General features: G+C 38.4%; 3 protein-coding genes across 3 annotated transcripts; 1 reads left to right on the top strand and 2 right to left on the bottom strand.

Moving 5' to 3' along the window:
- The first annotated feature begins 853 nt into the window (after positions 1-853).
- On the top strand, positions 854-5,189 carry sys1 (SYS1 golgi trafficking protein). The gene is made up of 4 exons (XM_062415740.1): positions 854-967; positions 2,373-2,626; positions 2,735-2,802; positions 3,128-5,189. Exons 2-4 carry the CDS (start codon positions 2,447-2,449, stop codon positions 3,366-3,368), a joined length of 489 nt encoding a protein of 162 aa, XP_062271724.1. The 5' UTR covers positions 854-967; positions 2,373-2,446; the 3' UTR covers positions 3,369-5,189.
- A 3,125-nt stretch (positions 5,190-8,314) lies between these two features.
- Positions 8,315-10,284, bottom strand: LOC134003652 (neuritin-like). Its single transcript, XM_062442916.1, has 3 exons — positions 10,233-10,284; positions 9,302-9,455; positions 8,315-8,549 (listed from the first exon to the last, which is right to left on the bottom strand). Exons 1-3 carry the CDS (start codon positions 10,282-10,284, stop codon positions 8,315-8,317), a joined length of 441 nt encoding a protein of 146 aa, XP_062298900.1.
- Positions 10,285-11,583: 1,299 nt separating this feature from the next.
- On the bottom strand, positions 11,584-16,501 carry LOC133977811 (translocon-associated protein subunit alpha-like). The gene is made up of 9 exons (XM_062416099.1): positions 16,341-16,501; positions 15,347-15,459; positions 15,160-15,250; positions 14,879-15,006; positions 14,322-14,456; positions 13,854-13,930; positions 12,979-13,057; positions 12,703-12,796; positions 11,584-12,535 (listed from the first exon to the last, which is right to left on the bottom strand). Exons 1-9 carry the CDS (start codon positions 16,408-16,410, stop codon positions 12,471-12,473), a joined length of 852 nt encoding a protein of 283 aa, XP_062272083.1. The 5' UTR covers positions 16,411-16,501; the 3' UTR covers positions 11,584-12,470.
- Between the last annotated feature and the right edge of the window lie 245 nt (positions 16,502-16,746).

Here is a 16,746-nt window from a genome sequence, read left to right as displayed (position 1 = left end):
TCTTCTTTTTACGTATAACTGGAAGGAAATAACCTGATAACTGCTCCAATGTTTTATTATTTGATTATACATGTATAGCCATGTCACACAGTAAGACACAGGCACACAATTTTTGTGCACAGTGTCTATAATAATGTACCCAGAATAAAATAATTATTGTTCTTTAACCCTTTTCCATTACAGTCATCACTTTGGTCTCATTTAAAAGGTAAATATTTATATTTTACAAGTTATAACAGAGAATAAGTGATCTTGAAAATAATGCCATCAAGGCTAAAATGTCCCACGGGTGGAATACAGTTGCTTAACAGGTTAAACGGATTTTTATCATGTTGATATATAGCTTTTATGCAGATTTTATGCACCTTGAACTGCCATTACATGAAAAGTGTTATACAAATAAAACTGACTTAGAAATAGGTCTCTCACACACGCTATACCCTCTCACAGCATAAGACTGCCATTAGTAGTACAAGAACAATGAATGTGTGTGAAAAGATTGTGTCACTATCATCTATATTGTCTTCTTCCGTTTGTTTGATTGTCATTTAATTAATTAAGTCATTAAAGTTTATTTTGAAAAGGAGATTATTATTGCACCCGCCGGAAACGAATAAACAACTTCAAAATAAGTGTCGATCTCGCTTAGAAAGAAAAAACCTCCAGCACATTTGGTTCATGACGAGAAAATTTTTTAATTTAACGTGAATCCCACGAATATAGACATTATGCAATAGCGCAATAGACATTTTCTCCATGAGAACTAATTCATCAGCAGTTCTGAGGTATTTTATATTGAAAATAATCCTTTGTCTGTTACATTTATCTCCGGGTTCACCGCTGTGACTTCCGTGTTTTTAACCAGGGTTTGGCTAGTCGAACACAAGGCCCGGTTTAGTAGATGTTGTGAACACAGAAAGAAAACGACGATTATATTGTTGGAGCGGCTCCTCACTTCATGGTTCAGGTCTGTGTCTGTTTTTGAAAGTCCTACTCCTAAAGAAAGCCGCCATGTTGGAGCTAACATGATGTAACCAACCCTGTGTTGTTGTCCCGTTAGACGGTAACGTTACAAGATACTTCATTGTTACTGTCAGCAGATTAGTTAGGTTAAATGTCTGAGACTTCCTGGCTTGTATTAGTCCTTTTACTGACTGTCATGGCAGGTTTTGTTTAATATAGTCAGCGTTCATCGTTGAGTGTGTGTTGGTGGACAGTGAACTAGCTGCGGTTATTAGCCTGCTGCTCATGGTAAATAAAAAAGTCACATAGTTAAACCAGGGTCAGATATGCGCCACATTTAGGACACTTTCCTTCCCTTTAACGTCATGCCACCCACCGATACTTAACTGACTCAATATTTATCTAACGCTACAGCTCATCTAACCCTAGTTTGTGCTGGTCATGTATCTGTTTTGAACTATGGTTGGACAATATGGACAAACTCAAATATCACGATATTTGTAACCAAATACCTCTATCGATATTGCAATGGTAATCTAAGGATGTCTTTGGGTACTTTCACAAAATATTTACACAATGATATTTTTGATAACTAATCATCAATAACGTGGACATAATTGACTTGAGAGGGTAAAGACACATGGCAATAAAACGTCCAGGACATCCTTTAAAACCAGGAAAAGACACTTGCATCATATCTCAATATTATACAAAAGCTAAGATGATATCTAGTTTCATATGGTGATATCTTGTTTCATATCATGATATCATCTTGATATATTGTCCAGTCCTATTCTGAAAGTGTTGCCACAATACCCAAAGACTCTTCTAACCATCTGGATAAAAAGTTGTTCACCTGTTGAATCATGAGAAATCATGTTTAGTTAACAATCTTCTGTATCTTCAGCCTGACTGGTTAAAAAAAAAAATCCAGATGGCTGAAACGGTCTGTCTGTAGCTGTATTCAATGCTCTAGTTTGATATCTGTAATATGAAACAGGACAACATACAGTGTATTGATTTAATTCCTGGCCTATTGATAATGACTTGTATTTACTCTCTGTGGGGGGTTGGGTTAAATCAGGACTGTTTGCACTGCTAAACTAATCACATGTCTTTCACTCACAAAATACTTAAAAAACAAAATACATTCATATTAAAGTGTCACACTGTCATTAGGAGCTAACAGAGGTTATTATATTTTACTACCTCAGCATACACCAAAATTTTGGACCCCTACTTGAAGGACATCTTGTTTTTTATTTATTTACAGCAAGTTTCAAAAAAGCTGCTTTGACAGTTTTTGTCATATTTCTGTGATAAATCTGGAGGACCAAGGTTTTATACCCAGGAAATAAAATATGGAAATGCCTTTCATTAATTTTAACATTATTTTATTTTTCTTTTAGATTTTGAGCTCACACTCTGGATGGGTCAGCTGGTAACAGTAGGGGCCAGCTGTTAACATCATTTTGGCCTCTGCATGTTGTATCAGTTCACGATGGCCAGTAACTTCCGTAGCTACATTTGGGATCCAGTCCTCATTGTGAGTCAGATTGTGCTGATGCAGTGCATCTACTACAGCTTCCTGGGCCTGTGGTTGGCAGGAGTGGACAGTCTGGTGCAAACAAATCGGTCACTGGACCAGATCTTTAACTATGAAGTAAGTCATGGGATCCATTTTGTCTGTGTAACCTTTTTTTGGGGGGTTTTTTGTGCCAAATCTGTGTGCTCCTGAAATGTTATTTAAACCTTTGCTGTGCTTTGGCAGGCCCTTGGGTTTGCAACAATACAGGGCAGGCTCTCAATGATGGCTTTCATATTGAATTCACTTACCTGGTAAGAGAAATCTTCAATCTTTTCTCTGCAAACCTAAGTGATGAAACTGTGACTGATGTTTAAGTATCTCATTAGACAACACTTTTAAATGGGTTTAAACATTTATTCACTCCTGCAAAAGTGAAAGAGTTCCACTGCTAGATGTTGTTTATTTAAATGAAGTTTAAAAAAAAACTTGCAATCATTTATCATAATTTCTATAGCTGTGATTTGTAGCAAGACTTGAACTTTAACAACTCTGAAGGTGCATCTTTGTTTCTACAGGAATCTTATCTGAAAGCAGAGTACAGCATGGTTGATAACATAGTTTTTATGTTTCCTGCAGCGCACTTGGTCTGTGGTTCTTCATCCGTCGAGGGAAACAGTGCTTGGACTTCACAGTCACCGTGCACTTCTTCCATATGATCGGCTGCTGGATCTATAACGCTCATCTTCCAGCTGCTCTGTCCTGGTGGCTCGTCAATGTGGCCTGCATGGCGTTGATGGCTGTTATTGGAGAGTACCTGTGCATGCGGACTGAGCTCAGGGCCATTCCCGTCAACAGTGGACCCAAGTCTAACCTTTGAATTTTTCTTGATGCTACACTGAAAATCAATGGACATTTAAGCCTTGAGGAACTTGCTCAAAAGCGTTTTGTTTTTTTTCACTGCTGGCAAAAGAAATCCAACATGAATTGCCATCAACATTCACATATATATATATATTTATATATGTATGTATATATATGTTGGATTGAATGTCAAGTGATACACCAGATGAACCGACCTATTTATTCATAACTTAAATGTTGGACAGTTTTAACTGTGTAGCATATTAAGATACAGATTTTAAGGCTTATCAAAGGAGATGTCAGTTTACACCCTTCTCCCAACCTGATGAGCTATGAGTTTTTTTTTTTTAGTAATTCATTTTTTGTGTGTGAAAATTAAGTGCATTAGCATGAACATCCTATTTCCTTAATTTAAAGACATTTTAAAATGGATGATATTTGTTCTTTTTTACACCAAAAGGAGATCTTCAGAGCAAATATGGACGAGCAAATTCCAACATCAGACATTGCTGCCTGTCTTTGTGTTGGTATAATTATGAGCTGTTAAGTAAAAAATCTTCCACTTACACGTCACTGCAAATTAGAGATACCAGTGTGCAAGTTTACCTATTTAAGCTTTTAATCATTTTTCTTATGACTGCATCTCAGTGTTCCAACTGGGATATTATAGTTTCCTAATATCCTACATAATCAGTCAGAAGTAAGTCATTTTTACATTTCTGGAGCCTTCCCTGTCAAGCTTGCACAGCGTTTTGCGCCACTAGTGCTGTTCGTTTCCATCTCTTTGTGTCATGATGTATTATGCAGACAAGGTGGCCAGTTTGGGGACCGTTTGTCAGACACCAGCTGTGTTCTGACAGCAGGCTGTGTGTCTGTGTTCCCGAAAACACTATCACTGTTTGTGGGGATGTGACGTCAACAGTCACAAAATGTGCAGCACTGATGGTTTCTGGAACATTTTTAGCTTCCTGATGGATTTTAAAACCGTGTCTAAAATAACAGCTTCTTATTATTAGTATTACAGTTGCTCAGCTTCACATTCTGTGGAGCAACTGTCAGATTAAGCCTTTGAAGCTGTGATGGTGCGGACTATGCAGTGTCTTGTTTCAAAATTCAGTTTCTAAAATGTACATCATTCTGCTACAGGGGATTTAAAGGAATAGTTGACATTTTAGGGAATAAGCTTGTTCACTGTCTTGCCGAGAGTAAGAAGAGAAGCTTGACTTTATGTTTGTCTACTAAATAAAGCAGGTTAGCTCAGCATAACATAAAGACTACAGCACCTCTCAGTAATTACCATCTTATATCTTGGTTTTGTTGGGGTTTTTTGTACAGAATGAACAACTTGTAAAAACAATAAGTTATGTTTGTCTCATGCTGATGATGAAGACTCTATGAAGTCACTGCGCCCCACCAAAACAAACAAGATATAACATGTTATTTAATGAGTTTTAGAGGTACTGGTAGGTGTTTTTTTTATGCCTTTGAACAGAGCCAGGTTATCTTTTTCCAGTCTTTATTCTAATCTAAGCTAACCAGCGGTTGACTTTAGCTTCATATTTACTGTAAAGACATGAGAGTGGTATCAACTTTCCCATCTAATCCTCAGGAAGGAAGTAAATAAGTGTCAAACTATTCCTTTAAGTTATGTCCAAATTCATGACTACTCTTCCTAAGGCAGGGTGAGCTAATATTTGATCTTTTTCTAGCAGTGGCTGTTCTGCAGGTTTTCACATGTAATGTCACCTTTGTAACATAACATAAGAAATTGATTTAAAAACAAATGGAGGGATTGGACCTATTCATGTGAATAAATTCTTGGACCTGTTTCTGGTGCTGAAACATTGCACATGAGGTGTATGTATTTTTTTTCCACTCTGAAAATTTAAATGTAGGGTGTTTGCACCAGCTTGAAAGACTTAATGTACAATATAAGTACTGTCTTGCAAATGCTGTTTAATAAAACACCTCCAGTGCATATTGATTGAAATGTAAATCTCAGTCAGGAAATTGTAGTTGAAAAAAATAATTAGCCATTATGCTTCAGATGTTAAAGATAGGTCTTCTAATGAGTGGCACAGCACAAACGAGTCTTCGGTTCTCTGAAGGTTTTCCACCCCGGGCCTTGATCCCTCATTTTCTCCCAATCCCGCCTCTGCTGGAAGTGTCCAGGTGGAAAGAAGCAGATGGGAGCACACTAACGAGTTGAAAAACACTAGTTGTGAGTCTCATTACCAACACTTTTCTTGAGGGAAGACTAAAAACAGAAACTCGGTCGCAAATGAGTCGTACAGCAGTGGACTCGCTGCTTTCTCTGAACCATTTCTGGATCATTGATTAAATTAAATGCTCCACTGTTCCACCTCTTCTCATTTTCTAGATCTGTGCTTTTTATTATTTTGCTAAAGGTGATGAATACAAGAGCTGTATGTTTTAAACATGGTGCTTTATTATTACAAACACATTACTTTGCCATATATTGCTTTATACAGTCTTGTAAATAGTGTGCTTTTCTATCAGTCAGCTGAAAAAACCCCACATGGACACTGAACTTGATTTTACATTCAGAAGTTCTTTCCATGTTTAAACTGTCATTGTGGTTATTTCTTGTGGTATAATGCTCATGATAACACAATCATTTTCATGCTTTCTTCAACAGCATATGAAGGAATAAGAGTCCTCTCTTAAGAAGTGACCATACATATTGCTCATGCTTTGAGGACGTTTGGTATTCTCACCACCAGACACACAATGGATGACGTTATGCTACCACTTGTGAAACATGAAATAAATAGAAACAACTACAACAAACATGCTAATGGGGGTAAGGCGGATGAGGGTGGGTGGGTAATGAAACTGCGCAAGAAAGGATGCTGATACACCGGGGGAAAATAGCCGATAACTTCATGCACAGATCAATACCACTGTACACTTTGTGCAAGGTAAAATCAACAGACTGGCCATTGTTTTCTCTAGCACTGTCACAAAAATTTATCATGCATTTCTGATAAAAGAGATGTCTGAAAATACTCAGGACTGCAGTCAGGAGTCATCAACGTTTCGACAATGCCTGTTAGGATAAGGATAGTCAGTGTTGAAGGAAATATGCAAATCTGATTGACTCTATTGCTTATTAATTCTTAATTTGTTTTGAATTTTGAATATTGGAGTAACTGACAAAATCAAATATTCTTACATTAAATTTAACCTAATTACTATACTTAAAATACTATTACGATTAGTGATATCTCACATGATTTATTGGCTAAACATGTCAGATGAGTTGTGGTGATACCATAATAACTGTAGCACTCCTGAGCTGATGTAGATGAATATAGGCTCACTCTTCTCTCTGCTCAATGTGATTTTTGTGTAAAATCAAGTCTACGGTTCCCGAAATTAAACCAATTAAATGCAAGAAATAAGTATTTTAAGCACCATAATTATGCAACGCATTAAGGGATAGATCTTTAATTGAAGGATAATTGATACAAAAGCCATTGTATTCTCAAAAATATGCTGTTTCATTAAACAAACAACAGCTGTTACTTTCTCTACTGCATATTATTGGACTTAGTTTAATTTCCCATTGCGGTTAAAGTGATAAATACTGACATTAGTGTAACTGACATTTGCGTAACAATAATGAAAAGTCACACTTGAGATTCTCTTTTACACAAACATCAACAGGTCAGAGGTTTTACGAGAGCGTGAGAGTTAACCAAAGCATGGGGTGAGCCTCTGACAGAGCGAGAGTGGAGCTGGAAAAGTGAAAACGAGTAATGTCTGATGTCTGTTTTTGGTGTCTTTGTAGCAGCCGTGCAACATCAGCCTCAGTGGGCTGAAGTGTTTTGGGGAAAAGGGGTCAAAAGTTGTATACAAGTGGCTTGATTGTCACTTACACAAACATTTACTACACTTTGAACCAAGGGGGCTTCTCACCTTTTTGTATATGCCAACATTGGTTAGGTTCAACCTTTGGTGTAGTTAATTCTCTCAGATTAATGTCTGGTTTGAACTTTAACATAAGTGACACCTAATAACTCAAATTTAACAAAATAGTTTTCTAATGACTGAGATTTGCTGAGATATTGCTCTTAAGTGCATCTTTGAAAGTTTTCTTGCAATGTGTGTGCTTATTACATTGTGATGGCTTGGCTGTATTGATATAAACTCACTGAAGATTAAAATTTGTCTGGCGCTAACATAAACTGTAGCTCTTAATTAAAGGAATAGTTTGACATTTTGAGAGACACTTATTTGCCATCACTGTACGCTAAATATGAAGGAGGGTGATATCAATCTTCTTGTCTAACTCCCAAGATGTTGAACTATTTCTTTAATTTAGAGCAGAAAGTGGACACAATACCAGGAACACCTCACTGTCTTCAATATGAAACCAGCAGCTACAACAACTCCACAAATGATGCTTTAAAAATCACATCCACAAAAACAGACCATGATAATCTTCACAAATATAGTATTTATTGCAGGGCGGATTTTACAGGTTTCGTGATATTGTGTCCACCCCTTGTATATTTATATACTAGGCAACTCAGAGCCACAGGTGTCTTTCTGACTGTAGACTCTGCTGATCAGACTATGCTCGCATTATATCTGAAATCCCTAGGATACTTGTTTGCTTTAGCCTGTGTGGACTGATAAATTGGCATAAATGTAATTTTCTCACCAACTCTGCCAGCTTCTAGACATAAGGGAAGATCAAGCTGAAGTAATTTGAGAGGTTTTCAAACATTATTCATCACAGCAAATATTGATTGACTTGCCACAGACATCTGTGGCTCTGTGTCAAAATAATCCTTATTAAATTATTCGTCCCTCTTAAATCCGTGGCTTTAGGTTTCAGCTGTGCTCAGGAGGACTGAACCCCAGGGGGGAATTTGAGGCCATCCTCACCATACCCATCTCCTCACACACCCCCCACTCCCCTTCAGTCCCCACCTATACTAAGGACCAACAGGGCCCAGTCGTGATCAACATTCCTATCAGTGGCAGGCTAAGTGCAGCAAGAGGTGAACTTATGCTGGGAGAAGAGCTGGGGCTGCACAGGTCGAACAGACTTCCCTGGAAGCGCATCTTCCTGGAGTCCTGCCTCAGCGTCTCCCAGATGGAGCTGACTTCCTCCTGACAGTCGGACAGCGCCGTCAGGGCACATGTGTGGAAAGCTTCCCAGTGGCTGTGGCAAACAAAAAGATCATCAGATCAACACATGCCTTTCTGCCATTTCACTCAAGAGTTCATCCCTGCTACAGTATGCCGACGTGCTCGTTGGCTGTCGTGGATTAATTTGCCTGCCAATAATCTATCACTCAGATGGCTACGGTGGCTTCAAGTAAGTCAAACTGAGCTTTGATTACCATGGAAACTGTATCAGAGTGAAACAATATCACAGATGATATTGCAAATGGGCAATTTTCAACAGAAGCCTTATGTGTAAATCTTTGTCTTCAATACAGTGTGCTGGGGTTGTAGACTGTGTGCAGTAACAATGACAAAAACCGTCCCCGGAATTTCATTACTGCTGCAGCAAAGTCATAAATTATTTAGTACAATAGCTCAGTGTCTCAGCACCATTCATTTCTGTATTCTCCCTCTGAGATTATGGCAGATGCTCTTTTCCTCTCCAGTATTTTGTCTTGATGCATATCTCATACTTCATATGTCTGCATTATTCTACTCAATCATGCACTATTTCATACAAATAACATGATTTCATGCACAGTGCTGTAGATCAGTGAAGGTTTGAAGTGTGCAGTTCTTACACTCTCTGGATGAAAGTGAACTAATCAGTAGTCTTTTTCTTATTTTTTTCAAATAAAATCCCACTCATGAAAATATGTTAGTATTAACGCAGAAGTCCAGTGTGCACAATCAATGGATGCTGCATGCTGTTCACACACTTTCTCTTACAGATAAAGGTATTATCACCTGCACACGGCCGCAACTCCCCTCTCACTGGTCACGTTCTCCTGATAGTTGTCCATGCTGTCTCCCAGCTCCAGGACACAATCAGAAAAGTCCTTATAAATATTCTCACACTTCACATCTGCTGAGTCTCCTGACACAGTAAGGGACAGGAACACTGAAATAAACAAGAAGACACAGGTGAGGTGACAGCATATTTATTTATTTATTTTTATCAGGCTTTACAAGTGTGTGATGTTTGGCCTTTAAACTGCTTCTTTCAAATGTTAGTTTGAAAGATATCAGATGCCTTTGTGGTTTTTCAGTTTTAAAAAAGGTGAATCAGTCCTGTTTAGGATTACAGGCCATCTGGTAGTTGCAATCTGGCTCCTCTTTTCCTTCATCTCCACACTTAGAGCTTTAAACACTGCTTTTGCTCGTGCAACTTTTGCACAATCCTTATTATATTGCATTCGATTTCTGATTTGTCTGTCATTTCCTAAACCCGTCTTAAGCCTAAATAAAGATTTTGTAGTCCTGCCACCTGAACTTCACTTAAACCAGATGTCAGTGGGTGGAAAGCTGAGAACAGTGCTCTGACCACTGCAGCCCTTACATATATATATCGACAGTGGCTCTGTTTAAGATGTTTGCAATTTCAATGGTAAAACTTGTTTATTAAACAGAATTCTGTACATTCTGTTGCATGTCAAAAAGCTTTGCACTCCATCCCCTTACTGTAGCACCCAGTGTCTCTCGTCGATGTGTGTACTCCAAGCTGTACAGGTCTCTTAACCATGCAACATCACCAACAACCATGATGGGAATAAATAAAGATGCAATCATAGCTGTAACATCTCTGATGCAGGTAGATAACACGATGTAAAGGTTAATAAAGCATCCCAGGTGGTCCGCAGCCTGAAACCAAAGCACGGAGGACCGAGAGATGTCTTACCCAAGGCAAACGCAAGAATCCCTCCGATCTTCGTCGACATGAAAAATCCCATATCATCCCATTTCAAGCCAAGTGGAGCGCACGGGATCATGCAACCGAGGTAAAGCGGAATAAAAGGCGGTGCTGACTCACGCGGGGCTGATTAGCTGCCCATTATTAATGTGTGCCGGTGTGTATCAGTGATTAAGCAGCGATTTAAAAAAAGAAAGAAACATACACACACTTGGTGGGTGTATGTTCAGTTTTTTCCCTGCTCTGGCCGACTGCTGACGTTACCTGCCCCCCGGCGCGCGCTGAGCTCATCTCCCCCTCTCAGCACCGGACAGCTCTCACCTCCCCGAGGAGGAACCACCACGCAACCCTGCTGCAACCTTCATACAACACACGAAGCACTCCCAGGAAGTCATTTTATCGCACTTGATGTGTCTTAATCCATCATTCTATCTCAATAGATCATAATCCTGCTCATTCATGAGGTTGATGCAGTGCTGTCCACACCACAAAGCAAAGGTTACAAAACTTTGAACAATCACAAGCTGACTTATTTCTATTTACAAAACGTTTTTGGAAGTGACTTTTAAGTTATGTTACTTTTATGAACATAAGGACAATTGCTAGAAAAATTGCATGGGGGAAAAAGTAACATAATGATTAAATGTGTTTCAAGACACAAATACATACAATAAAATGCTGCTAAAAAAAGAAGGAACTGAAATATAAATAGAAGAAAACTACTGGCTGTCGGTTAATTGGAAAGGTGTACAGATTTATATTTCTCTTTACACATTTTTTAAATCATCAACTAACTGCATTATTTATTGATGTTTTCAGGTATTTATATTTGACTCATCTGATATGTGTTTACTACCTTTTAACAGCTTTGGGGCTCCACACAAAAGCAGTTGTGGATTTCCAGAGGAATATTCTTCAAATAACTGCTCCATTTAAGCCTACGTGAACATTTATTCATCATTTATGTTGCATAGTATGCTTGCCCTTAGTCGAAATGCACATGTTTGCATTCTGACCTGCTGTACACTGGCTGAAAAGCTCTCTAGGTTACACTAGCTTAGCATTTATTTGGAATCAATTAATTGGTGTACCAATTACAACAGTCTCTTTTAATTAGCTGTATTTCTGTTAAATACGTTATATTTTTATTTTAAAAATGATTTGAGATTTACATACCTGTAGAATAAAGTAATACCAAAAGCTCTGAAAAACCTCAAATCATAGTTTTTCTCCTTATTTCCTGAAGAGGCATCATTCATTGTCATATATTTCAGATCACAACATCACTGCATGAAGCACATTTGATGAAATTTCCAAGAAAACAAACAAAATACACACATTTTGTTCACCCTTTTATTTTTTTCCCCCCAAAAGGTGTTTTTTTTTTAATCACAAACAATCCAAATGACGGCACCATTTGCAGTCATTAAAGAGTCTGAAATGCTCCACTGAGACTCTTTGGTGAAAAACAGGTGGATTAGCCTGCAGAAACCTCCAGAGAACACTGTTTTAATGTTTATTTAATGATTGCAGCTGCCATTGCCCCACTGTAATGAAACCAAAACTTTACCTCACACCATATGTCACTGAATGGTACAAACATACGGTCATCAGTGGGAAACGTTTTAATGGATTGCATCTATTTTTTGTTAACAGGAGGTGTTTGCATGGCCCCTCACATACGGTACGGATCATTAACATGACAGAGGAGGAGGAGAATGAATGCTTTTAAGTCATAAAATCAATTTTATCCTAATATGGCAGATAACAAATAAAGTGTTTAATCTCCAATGCAATTATTATGACTTCACAGCATTCATATAGGCAGAACTGATGTATTCACCTCTCTCACCTTTTTGAGGTCAGTTTGTACCACATTCCCATGTTTTTACACGACATATTGATTTCAATAACTTTGGTTTATCTTTAATTAACTTTCACACAAACATACTGTCAAAAAAATCCCTTTATAAATGAACAACGGTTCAGTTGTTTTAGTGTCTAAATGGTCATTCTGATCGGAGCAGCAGTGTCCAGGATGCTCTGTGGTCGTGATAAGAGAGCAGCAGGCTGAAATCCATACAAACATCTTAAACACTTTGCTCAGGCTGGAAATAAGACTCCAGAAATGTTGGTCCGTTGTGAATGGGAACTGGGATACTGTGGTTAGGAAATGGGCTTTGAAAGCCTGACGTACAGTATGATGATGGATGGAAACCGACAGTTTTATTGATCTACTCCGGCTGTCCTCTTGGTCCGTTTACGTGGAGATGTTTTAGGGGAAGCCTTGTCTGTAAGACAGGATGTACAGATCAGTTGTTTATATGCAGAGTGTAACAGTAATATGAGCAAAAGATCACCTTTGATGTAACGGAAGAGAAATGGATGTTGAGGCAAAGAGGTGAAAAGGATTCTCTGTGTTATTACTTGTGACAGTCGGGGATAAAAATGAACATACTCATGACATTGAGAGTCTCCTGAGGGATCCAGCTGATGTCCACATCGTTCATCCCGACGGTGCCTTTCTCTATTTTCACTGAGAGTCTCTTTTTCTGAAAAACACAAGTTAAACAAATCACATGTTTAATCTATCTAATTGAATATCCTGCCTCAATCTCAGTCTATCCTGTTTAAAGCTATTGATTTTACATGTAAAATATACCCCATTACATATGCATTGGTAATAACAAAACTAAATGATTACAAATACATCCGATTGAAGATAAACACGTACCGTCCTTGAATCCAAGACCTGGTATATTCCAAACAGCATCAGGGCTACCAGTCCAACCAGGAAGACGTACATGAACATCCTGCAGATAAATCAAAGTGAATTCTTTAATCAGTGGATAGAAATCAATAAAAGAGTTCCACAGTTTCTTGATTTTTGATTTGCTTTTTATTTAAACATCTCTAGCAACAAAGAACAGTTTTCATCACTGGACTAGTTGAGGAGAGTGGTATAAAAACACTTCTATGACCTCTCTTCTGCAGCTAATTGACTAAATAATGCATGCAAATGATTGATTTTGGAGCACAAACAAACCATCATACACCAAATACTATTCAAGCAAATAGCTCCCTTCATCAACTGCACATTTTTAGCAAGAACTTTGAGCGTGAAGACTAATGAAACAAGCTGGGCCTCGATTTGAGATTTCTGGGTGGAAAACATTTTCTCTTGCTTGACTAATTTGCTGGTGACAGTTCCTGTGTCTCGCACCAGCTGCACAATTCTGACAACTAATCTCTTTGTGCCAATTTCACACCTCCGTTTACAGGCTTGGTAGTTTGAGGAAGCTGGCATAGTGAGAAAGTTGGATTCTGATGGTATTATGTGGGAAAATACTGAGATTTAAACATTATTTAAATAAAGCTCGGATGCAGAAATAGGTTTACTTTTTGACCCGTGTAATTAAACGCGCTTTCCACCCACTGCCCACAGTTAGTGTTCAGACTTAGTCATTTTGGTGCTTTCACATGTACTCTTCCCTGTATAAAACTGCAGTAATGTAATATAAATAGCAACTGACCATCTGAAAGTACATTCTTATTATCAGGTATTTACATGATAGCATAAAACATGAACCCAGCAGTAGAAAGCCTTACGTTTCTCCGTCCAGTCCTTCATCTTTCTCAATGATGGTGACAGTCTGGTTGTAAACGGCAGTCTGGAACACGTTGCCCTAAAGAAAACATTAAAACAACCAGTAAGTAATTACCTTAAATAAATGAGTTCCTTAAACTTTCAAGAACTTTCTTTGCTCAGATGACTCAGCAGTCTTCGCGTCCTTCATTAACAGCATGAAAACAACAGTCAAAGCTCAGCAGGCTGAATGACCGCAAGATGCCAGCAGTGGTCTCAATTACACAAAAATGGAAAAAAATACAGCTGTGAAGGCTTACATGGAGGAAATTGTCTCTGCAGGTATAAATTTGCATAAATCATCCAAAAAACCTTCCTGTGGTGCATCCTGACAGTCACAGTCTAACATCATCACACTATGTTTTTGCCTCTAAAAAGTCAGCCTGAACAGACAACTAGCACCAACCAAAAATGATGAAAAACGTTCTTACCTCAGTGTCAAGATAGTTCAGGAGGATAACAAGACCAAATGGACGACCAGCCATGGGCTGCGCTGGGATGAAAGAGTATTCGAAGGAGGCCTGAGCCTGAGGCTGAATAACGGTGCTCAGGGGCAAAGCTGTGAACTACACAAACACATACATTGTCAAAAAATAAGACTTTTTAAACTAGGACATGGTTCATGTTTTCCAGTAGTATTTATTCTGCTAGGTGGCAGGACAGACAGCAAACCTAGCTCCTATTTTAAAAAATGATAGAAATCCAAGAGATTACATGAAATTGTAACAAACCCTTGGATTATTTGGCCTCAATTGTTTGAGTTTACAAATCAGCATTTTATAAGCCTCTACATCATTCAGAAAGACATTAAAAAATAATATTCTATGACCACATCCTTAATTTTGAGACAGGGTGCAGAAAAATGTTTGATAATCTCAAAATCAAAACACATTCAACAAATGATTGCACTTCTAAATTACTTTGCTACGCATTCAGCTACAGATGAAAAGAGATGTTTGATGGTGATTTTATTTTAGATCCCACTTACATTCTGGATGTAAAACTGGAAGTCCTGGGGGTAACGGAAGGACGCCTCCAACGACTGAACGGTGAAATCCAGATTCCCCTTGTTGGTGAAACCCACCAGGAACCTCACAATTTCATTGGCAGGGAACTCTAAATTTATAATAGATGTTAATACATATTAAATATAGTCGAAGGATCTTTCACTCAATTTTATGCTTCAATTATTGACAACAAATGTTATGAGTGTTAATGCTGTAAAATCTCAACAATTGATAAACCAAAGCAAAAGAGAGCCAGACCAACCTTCTCCTGTCATGAAGATGATGGTTGTGTCGGCATCAGGGTGAGAAGTCATCAGTTTATCAGCAGCTTCAGAGTCGTCGTCGTCTCCTTCCTGAAGATCAATACAACGTGACTTAGTAACTTAACTGTCTGCATATAAAATCTACGGTTTTGCTTTGTGTGCTGCTGTATGATAAAATATACATACCGTGTTTTGTATCTGATCCTCCTCAACAAGCACCTCTTCTTCATCCTCCTCTTCATCTACTGCAACATCTGGTTCAGTGTCCTCAGCAGAGTCTGGTTCTGCAGAGACATGGCCTGCGAGGAGACAACAGGGGGAGGTTGAAAGCTTCAAAATGGTATTATGTTATACGATTAAATTAAGGTTTGTGAACATCACGATGCTGATGAAATATGTTTTTCTGGTCTTAAATTTTTACACTTAACCTTTACCATTTAATCAAATATATGTATTGATTTGATTAATATCAGCCTGCCCTAGGTGGTTATTTGTGGAGAAAGCCTTTTGTTGTGTAGCAGTAAAGATGTGAATCTTCTTTGCTGTCAGTCAGAACTTATCATTTAAAAGATAACTAATGCAAAAAGCACAGACAAGCATAATTATGCTTGGATTTAACTGGTAGTACTCGTCACAACCATTCAAATTCAGTTTTAAATAAATGATTAGATTAAAAAAAGCCTATTTTCAAACTAATGGTAACTATTGATTAACATTTACTGTAATCAGTCAGCAGAACAATGAAGCCCCCCTACAGATGTGAAACACGGGTTACCATCTTATCTATGGTGACGTGTCCCAGCCAGAGGGAGCCGCTTACTGTTTTGTCCAAAATGTATAACTTTTGTTTTGGCCTGAAATCCCCTCTGATCCTCAGAAAAGTGAGACTCTTTGACTCAAGTTAACTTTAACTTGCGTTATTTTTTCAAGCGGCAGCAGCTGGAAGGACTCGGTCATTTTCATTCACTTCAGAATATCGAGTCTGCCTCATAATTCTAGATAAATAATGTAGAAAACGTTTATACATTCATGTTAGCAAAGCAGCCGTGAAGACAGACGGCAGACTAAGTAATTATACTTCTCTGGCTATGCCACGTCAATATGTTAGGCTGTGTTCAAACTTTTTAACTTTACACAGGCGGAAACATAAACCGAGTCAAACAGAACCAACATGACTTACCGATGGATATTAATCCGCAGGGGAAGGCCAGGAGGAACAGCAGCAGCAATTTTGATCCGAAATTGTACATTTTTGCAGACTTGATGGCTGAAGTTAGTAACACATCAGCGTTCAGGAGCAGAGAGGACAGGAGCAGAGCAAGGGGCGGGATAAGAGGACGTTAGACCCGCCTGTTTGAGAGTGCCAATATAGGGCAATGTGAGCCTCGGATGTAATTCCACCTCCGACCAAAGTGTGGGTTTCAATACAAGATTGGCGCTGTCTGTATTTCCGCTCGTTGACTCCCCGGAAATGAAGAAGCAGATGCAGCGATTCAAGTTTTTTTTTTTTTTTGGCGATTCAAGTTTATGAGTAACTTGGCTGGAAACTTTACATTCGTTCACGTCATAGACATATATACGTGTGT

Source organism: Scomber scombrus, chromosome 3, assembly GCF_963691925.1.
Source record: "Scomber scombrus chromosome 3, fScoSco1.1, whole genome shotgun sequence".
NCBI classification, from domain to species: Eukaryota; Metazoa; Chordata; class Actinopteri; order Scombriformes; family Scombridae; genus Scomber; species Scomber scombrus.
Note: the sequence above shows the minus strand (reverse complement) of the source record. Positions and strands in the feature narration are given on the sequence as shown.

Bases quoted from the DNA above. Each gene is read 5' to 3' on its own strand.
- sys1 (XM_062415740.1), top strand. From the start codon at position 2,447: ATGTTGTATCAGTTCACGATGGCCAGTAACTTCCGTAGCTACATTTGG. The intron at 2,627-2,734 runs GTAAGTCATGGG...GTGCTTTGGCAG, and splicing joins ACCAGATCTTTAACTATGAA to GCCCTTGGGTTTGCAACAAT. The intron at 2,803-3,127 runs GTAAGAGAAATC...TGTTTCCTGCAG, and splicing joins ATATTGAATTCACTTACCTG to CGCACTTGGTCTGTGGTTCT.
- LOC134003652 (XM_062442916.1), bottom strand. From the start codon at position 10,284: ATGGGATTTTTCATGTCGACGAAGATCGGAGGGATTCTTGCGTTTGCC. The intron at 9,456-10,232 runs GTAAGACATCTC...TGTTTATTTCAG, and splicing joins GATTCTTGCGTTTGCCTTGG to TGTTCCTGTCCCTTACTGTG. The intron at 8,550-9,301 runs GTGATAATACCT...TGTTTGCCACAG, and splicing joins GGAGTTGCGGCCGTGTGCAG to CCACTGGGAAGCTTTCCACA.
- LOC133977811 (XM_062416099.1), bottom strand. From the start codon at position 16,410: ATGTACAATTTCGGATCAAAATTGCTGCTGCTGTTCCTCCTGGCCTTC. The intron at 15,007-15,159 runs GTTGGTCTGGCT...TTATAAATTTAG, and splicing joins CATCTTCATGACAGGAGAAG to AGTTCCCTGCCAATGAAATT. The intron at 14,457-14,878 runs GTAAGTGGGATC...GTGTTTGTGTAG, and splicing joins TCCAGTTTTACATCCAGAAT to TTCACAGCTTTGCCCCTGAG.